General features: G+C 40.2%; 1 protein-coding gene across 4 annotated transcripts in view; it reads right to left on the reverse strand.

Moving 5' to 3' along the window:
- The window catches only part of slc41a2b (solute carrier family 41 member 2b), a 126386-nt gene that overhangs the window by 25954 nt on the left and 89775 nt on the right, over window positions 1–10657 (reverse strand). For 3 of the 4 annotated variants that reach the window (XM_050033984.1, XM_050033983.1, XM_050033982.1), the window contains 2 exons: window positions 6331–6462; window positions 4882–5030 (listed from right to left, as the gene is read on the reverse strand). In XM_050033984.1, the coding sequence (XP_049889941.1) occupies window positions 4882–5030; window positions 6331–6462 (281 nt within the window). Of the gene's footprint in view, window positions 1–4881; window positions 5031–6315; window positions 6463–10657 lie in introns of those variants that run through there. The other variant, XM_050033985.1, reaches the window with a different exon arrangement.

The raw sequence follows: 10657 nt of genomic DNA on the forward strand, positions 1-10657 counted from the left end.
CGGTTGCAGCCTTATTTTCAAGGTCTGGATGTGACCGAGGACGAGACACCTCCACCTGGAGTAGTATCCAGCTGGGCTTTATCTAGAGCTGGCGAGATATATTTCGGCTGCGCTTTGGAAAGCATAGCTAAATGGTAAACAAACATGGCAGCACACCGGTAAGGTAAGACAACACGTTTACATGTCATTTTCTATATGTTCTCTGACATTTATCCTAACGATATGAGGCAGTCTTTGTGGAAAAAACCTTGTTTAGTGGACTAACTTTGCACTTGAAGGGATGCCCGTTCTCTTACATTTTAACAGGTCTGACCTTGAAGGGATGCCCGTTCTCTTACATTTTAACAGGTCTGACGCTACGGCTGTATCTAGGCTAACGGCTAACATGCTAACTATTATCTGTATGTCACTAGTCACTTGAACCAAATTTAGGACGATAGGAGACGGGTTGAAATAAACCGAAATTTCCCTTTAACATGTAGGGTTATAATAGGTCGTGATCTAAAGTGGGCCGGTCTGAGGCATGAAACTCGTCTGCACCTTAGAAGTAGCCCCCACAATTTCGTTGTATAGGTAGCATCCTTGTTAAACTGCAATGACAATAAAGGCTTTCTATTCTATTGTGCAGTAGTACAGTAGATTTGCAGTTCTCTGCGAACACATCCACACTAAAATGGTTTTGTTTAAAAATGCATAACTACGACTACCTTTATGTCTGACGTCCACACTACTCCAGTGTAACTGGAGTCTCTAAAATGAGGCCTCTGAAATCACTGTTGATCCCATTTTAGTTTTAAAACTATGGCCTCAACAACATCATGTGACAGGCTACAGAGTTGTAATTCCACTGTTTGGCCACTTCGAAAATTGGCTTGAAAGCCTGGTGCACCTCCATGTGGCCTGGTATCTCCCGTAACTCTACCGCAGGGAAAAACGATCTGCTTCCTGTTTACATCAGCACGCACATGCCCAGTGTGTGGGAATGGACGTGTTTTATTGTTTTCAGGTGTGTTAGTATGGACTGAGATAAATTCTGAAACAGCGCTTGAGCACAAGATTGCGAAGAAAATGAAAATGAATTTGTGTGGATGTGGCCTACTTTCCCCTTCTTAGCAATGCACTGCATGAACACCTGAATTCTCATCAGTCATCCCTTTTAATTTGATGTATTTTAGAGTAGCATATTATTTAGAGTCCAAACTGTAAAGTGCATTTTAAAACTGATCCATAGACACAAAAAAGTACCACATAATGCTGAAATGTAGACCTGCATGCATATACCTGTTTGTGAGCTCCATAGGCTCATGTTTGACAACTGGGATGGAAACACTTACAGTTAGCTAATTTTCTGAAGAGTAGTAGTGTTTGGAACAGCATACAGAGGGACAGTGGAGACAAAGATGTATGGTAAAGTGGAGTGGTTTTAAGGCTTTTCAGATGTTTTTGGAGGGCCTGCTTTAGCACGAGTTTGGTCCCTTCTGCTGAGTAGCCTCTAACCTGCAATAACAAATTAGTTTGGCCCCTCAGGGACAGTGAACACAAGTTGTGAATGCAACATTAACATATCATCCCTTTAGAAGTTGCTTAAGTTGTTTAACAGTTCCTTATTTAGACATCCAGCAGTTACAGACAAACATGGTCATTCATTTGGAGTCATGTTTGTGTCCACCTAATGAATGTAAGTCCAATATTTACTCTCTTAGCTCGGTGTTAGTCTTTACTAACTCCTGAGGGAAATATCCGTCCCTTCAGGTGCTAACTGCTCTACTCCGTTCACCAGCTAATCACCAACTGTTTGGTGCTATGCAGGTAGTGTCCAATGGGTTTTTAAGGCTTTGCCTACTGAAAAACAGCTGCCTGCTGCATCCCAAAACCACACAATGAAAGCGGAGAGAAAGATTTAAAACAGTAGTGAGGTGTGTGGAACTTTTGTAAAGGCGAGGGTTGTAGATTCATGTGATAATTCTTTCTAGGTTAATGAATACTGTTTCCAAAATTTAATTGTATACACTGTAATTAACAAAAATGCAGATTATTGCTGCTAAAAACTGAAATTATACATCCCATTGATTTTTTCTTCACAAATACAGAAACCCAGGTTACACCTGTTACCCCAAAACCTCTGCACTCCAATAATCACATCTTTTTTATTAATGTGCCTTTGGCTGTTAGAAAATGCAAACTGCAGACGAACTCCTGCCCTCCTCCAACGTTATTTCACAAGCGTCGTTGTTGCCGTATGATGCTTATATTAGCTAAATGCTAACATCAGTATGCTAACATGCTGACGTTTAGCAGGTATAATGTTGATGTGTCTATCAGATTTCCATCCAAATAGGTTTTGAGATATTTCAGTCTGGATCAAAGTGGTGGATTGAGTGACTGACATCCCTTAAGTCATGCCACTAGCATGGCTAACAACAAGCCCAAACCATATGCTGTACCCATAACAGTGCTCAGTAATCATGTTCAGTAATCAAGTCATATTGTTATATTTCACCGCAAATATTATACAAGTCACATACTACTGCTTTCATACAAATGTTTCAGACATACTAAAAAACCTCACATACTGTCTTAGCATACTAAATAGCATTTTAGTATGGAATTTTCTATGCGGCCAACATGTCTTAAAACTGCTGTTATTTATGAAAAAAAATCTTGAACACAGATTCTGTGTTGTTTTTCTCAATAATTTTGATCTTGAGAAAACTAGAATTACAGTTGTATGCCCTTGCAAACTAGTGAAGCTGCACTTATAGTTTACATCCATGTCTGGGAAAACATGGATGCTTCACACACATCTTCCTCCTAGCAGCACAGAAGATCTTAACAATCAGACAGATAAGTGTCATAAATTCAGTATCTGACCAAATGTTTCCCCTTCTGTTCCTGAGAAATGACATTGAATAATGGCCAGAAACGTATTTCTGCAGAACATTGTGATGTCACAGTTAAGTTGACCTTTGACCTTTTGGATATAAAATCACTTTATCATTTTATGCTATTAGACATTTATATGAAATTTTGTATAATTAGCGTATTAATTCATGACCTATGGCCAAAAACATGTTTTGTGAGGTCACCTTTGAACATCAAAGTCTAATCAGTTCATCTTTGAGTCCCAGTGGACGTTTGTGCCAAAGTGTTCTTGAGATATTGCCTTCACGAGAATGACACGAATGCAAGGTAACAGTGACCTTGACCTTTGGCCAACAAAATCTAATGAGGCCATTGTTGTGAGGCCAAATTCCAGATGTTGACAGAGATAGTTGTGCATCTGAAAAAGCAAAAGAAGTCATTCATAACCCAGAAGTACCTCCTTCATAATTATCTTAACTGCTGCCAGAACAAAACCGTACACAAGTCAGATTCCTTCAGACATTGCAAACGCCTACGTCTATCATAGACGTAATGAGGACATAATGGAGGAGGGGGTAGTAGGCCTTTGGAGGGAGGTGGAGTTGCGGGAGGAGGGGGATGGAACTTTGGAGGGAGGCGGGAGTTGTGGATGTTCAAATTTTTTCTAAGTGCTGTGTGAAATGCAAGAAAGGTAAGAGTAGCTTTAACTCCACAAGTCCACAGGGCTTGTTTCCAAAAAGTATCTGGCTTGTTTAGATGTTCCTTTGCAAAGTTCTGACGCTGAATTTTGTGGTGAGGACATAGGAAAGGTTTTCTTCTGATGACTCTTCCACAAAGGTCATATTTGTACACCACCACTCCTGAGTCTGCTATATCTTTCTGCAGGTCTTTTGCAGTCAAACAGAGTTTTTGATTTGCATACGATCCTACAAGCATCTCTCTCAGTTAGTTTTCTTGGTCTTCCAGACCTCAACTTGACCTCCACAGTTCCTATTAATTGACATTTATCAATTACATGACAAACTGAGTAAACGGCTACCTGAAAACACTTTGCTATCTTCTTATAGCCTTCTCCTGCTTTGTGGGCATCGATTATTTTAGTTTTAAGAGTGCTAGTCAGCTGTTTAGAGAAGCTCATGGCTGCTGATTGTTAGGCCAAGGTTTCGGGAGTCAGAGTATTTATAAAGCTTTGAAATTTGCATCACCTGGCCTTTCCTAACAATGACTGTGAACAATCCATAGCCCTAACAAGCTAATCAAGGTCAGAGACCCTAGTAAAACTTGCCTGAGAGCTCAAATGTCTTGGGGGGTCAAACTTTTGCATGGTGTTCCTTTCCCTTTTTTACTCTGAAATTGTAAAAACAAAAATAATACACTAATCTTGCTTAAAATGTTGAAAAGCAAGTTTCACCTTTAACTTCATGCCTTTTGGAGATCAGTTCATCTTCTACTGACTTAACTATTCACAGTGAAAGACATTTTGACCAGGGTTGCCCAAACTATTGCATGCCACTGTGTATTAACTATAGACTATGCAGGATTTTCCTAAAAAACAATGACTCATACAGAAGTAATCCCTCTCAGTCATCACTTATGACCCAATCTCAGTGTCTGGAGTTGTGTCTTTTTGCAGAGACTCAGCCTTCTTTGCCTGAATTTTATCTTCTTATTTTCTGTGCTCAAGACATTTTTGGACGTGTAGGGTTTTATAAAAAGCTAGCGACCAGGTGTCAGAGCATAAAGCAGCAGACATCCAAGAAACAGAGGGCAGAACCAAACCACAAATATAGCAAGGCAAAATGCCAAACAAGAGTCAATCTGTGGTTAGCTTTTACTTCCACTTTAGCTGGTGAGTGTTTACTATCAATAATCAACCATCTGCAAAGTATACCTTTAAGACCCTTGAGGTTGAACACTTTTATGTGAAATGATGAGCAATAACTTTAAAAATCACTATTTATAATTCTACATCTTCTTCTGTATCTTGGCACACTGTAATTATAGTCATCACATTCTCACCTGCAGCATAGCAGCAGCCAGATAGACGGACATAAAGATGGGGGTCAGGGTGGTGTGTCCGCTCTTCATCAGGTGAATGGTGTAGAGGAATATCAGGTGACCAGGGATCACCAAAAGGAGAAGCACCTGAGCAGAGCGATGGTTGGCTCCTAAGAAAACACAAAAAGGATCAGGGGAAAGGAAGATTGAAGGTGAATGTGCATGTACTCTTTATGAAATACATCACTGAATAGTTTCGTGACAAATTGTTCTGTTTGATTGCACCCACCTACTGTCCCCAGGATTCAGAGTCCTGCTGGTTTTCATTCTAGACTTCCAACAAGGAATTAATTTACAACTGCAGGACATGACAATTAACTGCCTGGCAGGACAAAGAACCAACCAGGCACAGAACTGAAAACAATGGTATTCTTGTGTTAAGGCCAAATAAAATGTGTGAAGGCAAATCATAAGCAATTAGTATAGTATTAAAGAAATACTTCACCCCCCAGATGATCATTTGTAAATCAATTACTCACTCCTTGCTACGTTGAAATTGGGGAGAAAACATTGTTTTTCCTGCGTACCTCCACAGTTAACCAAGAATCCCAACAGGATTACCGCCTTGTGGTTGTATGCCTCTACGAACCAGTCAGGTTCCACTTAGAGTTTACATCCATGACTTTGAAAACAAATCTTCCCCTGAACAGCACAGAAGATCTATACAATTAGCACAGTTTCAAAGTGGCCACCCAAGATTAGTGTCACCAATTCAGTATCTGACCAAATGTCTCTTTCTGTTCTTGAGACATGATGCTGATATCACTGTGATATCAGCATCATGTCTCAAGAACAGAAAGAGACATTTGGTCAGATGTCTAGATTCAATTAGACATTTGTGTCAAATTTTGTCATAATTAGCATATAAATTCCTGAGTAATGGCCAAAAACATGTTTTGTGAGGTCACAATGACCTTAGACCACCGCATTCTTATCAGTTCTTGGTTGAATCCAAGTAGATGTCTGTGCCAAATTTAAAAATTCCCTCAAGGCCCTCTTGAGACATCATATTCACAAGAATGAGACAGAACCAAGGTTACAGTGACCTTGATCTTTGACTTTCAAAATTTAATCAGTTCATTGTTGAGTCCAACTAGATGTTTGTGTCAAATTTGAAGAAATTCCCTGAAGCTGTTTTGGAGGTATTACATTCATGAGAATGCAACAGAGTGGGTTGCTTCACCTTGACCTTTGACCACCAAATTCTAATCAGTTCATTGATGAATCCACATAGACGTTTGTGGTCACAAGAATGGGACGGACGAACAAATGGACTGACCACCGGGGTATTCTATCAATAACGACCAAATAATGACTGTAAATGCTTTACACTCCTCAAATTGGAGTTGGACAGCCACACATAGCTAATGTGTGATTTAATGAAATGGTCAGTACCTGCACAGTACTAACCTGTACCACAGAAGGTGCGGCAAGGGTAGTAGCAGCCCTTTGCATCATCAGGAACCTCTCCAGGAGCACAGTGGAAATGCAGGTGAGTGGAGATCCTGCTGGCCTGAATAGCCACCAGGTTACCCCCGATTCCTGAACAAAATAGAAGAGTTCATGGTTCATGAAGAGCATTCAGTGTTCAGTAGGGTCAGCTAAGAGATTGTAAAGTAAAGGCAGGCACATATGGTTATTTATTATCTCTTTTAAGGGGAAAAAAGAGAAAGGCTACCAACCAATGCTGATACCAATGTTGATATTTAAGTAAATTTAAAGATATGGAGTCTGGGAACAAGCTATGTGCAGAGTACTTAACAGCTCACTTTATTGTTGAAAAATAAACTTGTCTGTGATCAACACACTACGTAATGGTGATACTGTTTGTGAATAGCTGCGAACACAAATTTGGTGTCTTTATTATCAATCTGATTAATGCCCTCCTTGCCTGTTCTCGGAGTTTTGGTGGGCTGCCCTCTCTTGGGAGGTTTTTTGTGGTGCCACATTGTAATGGTGCTCATGGGAACGTTGAAAGTTTCATTTTTTTAAGAATCCAAACCTGATCTGTACTTCTCCAGGACTTTATCCCAGACCTGTTTGGAGAGCTCCTTGTTCTTGTTCATGGTGCCACTTGCTTGATGGTGCTGCAGACTCTGGGGCCTTTCAGAACAGGTGTATATATACTGAGATCATGTTACACTTTGATTGAACACAGCTGGATTTTATTTAACTAATTCTGTGACTTATCAATGTAGATGGTACCACCAGGTGTTATTTAGGGGCTTCATAGCAAAGGGGGTGAGTACGTATGCACACACCACTTTACATTTTATTATTTGTATATAATACATAAGTTGTTTTTCCATTTCACTTCACCAAACTTGACTATATTGTGTAGGTCCTTTACATACAAAAAAAAAAAAGCCCCAGTGTGTAGTTACATTTTTGGGGAGGCCAACATTAGCTATGGTATAACTATGGTAGCTTTACGGCAGCTACACAATTATCTCAATCCAGCTTAAGGGACTGAAAAGTAACAACCAAAGTAGAAAATACGGAAATCTGTTAAAACAAATGTTTGTTCATTATTAGACTTCCCTGTCAATTTTGCATTAGGTTTCTTCAGGCTTCTAAAGAATAAGTGCTTTGACAATGCTTTAGGCCTGGTATACACTGTGCGATTTTGGGCTGTCCTAGATTAGTGCCAGTGAGTCCTAGACTATATACTCCACAACTGCTGGGTCCTCCAGTATTACCATGATCACATAATGAATGATGAAGCATGGAAGGAAATAGTGGCCCAGCTGCAGCTGCCAGGTGAGCAACCCTGCAGCTAGCAAACACACACACAAACACGCAGCAGTATATAGTGCCCACAAAACGTAAGGTTATTTATTAATGTGATGCTGTGTGTTATGTTGTGATTCACAGTTGGACAAGTAATAACCAGTGTAGCATCCTTGCGCACTCAGTATGGGAAGCTATTGCATCGTACGTCATAGCCTGCTATTTAGTAGACGCCGTCATTGTACAGTCTGCATTAGTGTTGTCACGGTACCAAAGAGAAGAACAGTCCCTTAAGTGCGGTGAGGTTTGTGGACCGTTACCTGCACTCCTGCCATCTGCCTCACTCACTACCTGCCTGGAGGAGATAAAGGCATGGATGAAGCTTTATTTCCTACAGAAATCAGATCATCCACCCTCACCAGCATCTCTTTCTCCGGTGAGAACATCCCCGTCTACTTCAGTCACCAACCTCGGCGTTAAAATGGACCCCCACCTTACGTTCGAGACCCACATCAAACATCTATGCAAAACTTCCTTTTACCACCACAGTAACATTGCAAAACGTCCATCACTCAACCTGGCAGATGCTGAAAAGCTCGTCCACGTCTTTATCTCCTCCAGGCTGGGCTACTGTAATGCACTCCTCATCGGTATCCCTAGTAAAAGCATCCAGAGGCTTCAATACATCCAGAACAGCGCTGCTAGGATCCTGATGAGGGCGCGTAAGCATGACCATATCACTACCATCCTCAAAAAGGTGGGTGTGTAAAACAAAGGGCCATGTGGCCTACAAAACAAAATGGCAGACAACAGAGAACTACAAGATGGCCGAATCAAAGACGGCTTCAGATTGAAGGAGGTTTTGCATGACCGTGTGATCAGGACAAGGACAAAGTAAAAGAAGCGGGAACTTTGAGTTGCCTCTTTGGGTGTAGCTATATCGACAGCCAATTTGTGAGTGAGTATGTGTGTACTATTTGTGTTGCAAAGGGTTTGGGTGAGTACAGAGGATGTTTAGTTGCATGCATTAGCAAACTAACATCACTTAGCTTTGGTGAAGCCAACTAACCAATAACTTAAATGCAAACAATCACAACAATAACTCAATAAACAGCATTAAATCACAATTGACAAAGTTAAACAGTATTGCTTAGCCTGTACAACTGCAATAATGCTATGTCCAGTTGTTACATTACCAATCCTTGAGTGGATGCGGGGAAGAATTGTGGTTCCAGAAGCGGTCTTTGCTGTGCCCTTGTTCCGAAGGTGCAGATTTGAGGTGGCCGGTTGGTCGGTGTCTTTGCAGAGTTAGACGTTGGGGTCTCTGCCACCATTTGAAATGGCAAGGCCCAGAGAAGAAAGCCTTCACATGTCCAGTTTAGATTTTAACAAATGACAAATCATCTGTGGTCCAGTGAATCCCAAAAACAGCAACATTAGAAAGACGTGTTCATTTGTGAAGACAAAATGTTCAAGTATCATAAACCTTTGTCTGCCACAGAGTTTATATTCTGCAATAATCCAAAATCCAACGGAAAAATCCCATAGGCTTTTTAATGAGGGGAGCAGGGCGATGCGGGCAGATGCAGCGTTCCCAGAGTCACATGATGACAGTTAGTGAACACAGGTTTTAGTTTTAATTTAAGTGCAGGCACGGTGGTACTAAACCTGAGACCTAGCTGTTGATTGCTAAGAAACAGGCCCAGCACACAACTCACCATAAATACTCAAATCGTATTTTCTCTCTCTCTTTCAATTGCCACTTTTGGTTGCGCTGAGTCAAACCATGCCGCACCTCCTTTGTCCGTTTAAACATGCCAAACCTTGCCAAGCCCAAGATGAACCATCACTGAAGTCATGCAAAAAGCATGCCCATCCGCCTCCAAGCAGATAGCTGACTGCAGCAAACTCCTGATGACCCCTGAAAGAAGTGTGTATTGTGAGACTCAACTCACATTTGTCTGTGCAGGGGACCAGAGAGAAGGTGTTTGGTGGTGTGGAGTTTAGTTTGTCTCTGGCGTCCTTTTTTTAAAAATAAGATTTCTGCTTTATTTTACTGTTTCATGTTTGCTTTGATGAGAAAACCCAACTTTGCGATGAAAACCCAACTTTTGTTAATTTGCTGCTTCACAATCAAAGCTTTTGATAAAAACACAACAGGGGGCTTTTATTGTGATTAATCTATAGGAAATGCCCTAATTTTGCCCTAATTTTCACCAAATTAGGGGAGCATTGTGAGCAGCTCTTCCTCAATAAAAACAAGTCTACTAATATGGCAGGGAGAAAGAGTAAACGCAGAAGCAGCCACAGTGAGGTGTTAGATGAAGAGTTGCAATCACACCCTTTTTAAGATGATATTAACAGCATCAATGTGTCCTATTCGGTACTGACAATCCGATTTACCATCATTCCATATTGGATTCCAACCCAGTCGCCCAAAACTTGTTGCCACTGTACATTTCTGCAAACTACGAATGTGTTATATTTGTACAATATTTTGTAGCACAATATTTTGTAGTGGATACGTTGAAACTTTACGTTTCTTTTTTTAATTTTTTTTTATTGGTGAAATAGAGTGACAGGAACAAAACAAAATAACATGACAGAAGCAGTAACGTAGGACGTCAACAGTAGACATAAGGTGAGTAGACATACAAACAACAATAGACAAAAACAGCATATGTATGGGGCATATTTCAGTATTTGAATGAGGGGCAAATGTCCGTGTTATATGGCTTAGACAGGGTGGGGTATGGCGTGAATAATGAGGAGAGAAAAATCAGTAAACAGAATAAAAAACAAACATAAATAAATTTGAGGCATTAGGGTTGTAGTGATGAGAGAGGAGAAAAAAAAGTAAAGAAATAAATAAAAAATGAATAAATACATAAACAAACAACAACACATAATGTAACATAATGTTACAACATGATATGAAGAGATAATATATAATATATTATAAAGATATATATTATGACATAATACACAGTATAATATAACATAATAT

The sequence above is a fragment of the Epinephelus moara genome, chromosome 22, assembly GCF_006386435.1.
Source record: "Epinephelus moara isolate mb chromosome 22, YSFRI_EMoa_1.0, whole genome shotgun sequence".
In the NCBI taxonomy this organism is placed as follows: Eukaryota; Metazoa; Chordata; class Actinopteri; order Perciformes; family Serranidae; genus Epinephelus; species Epinephelus moara.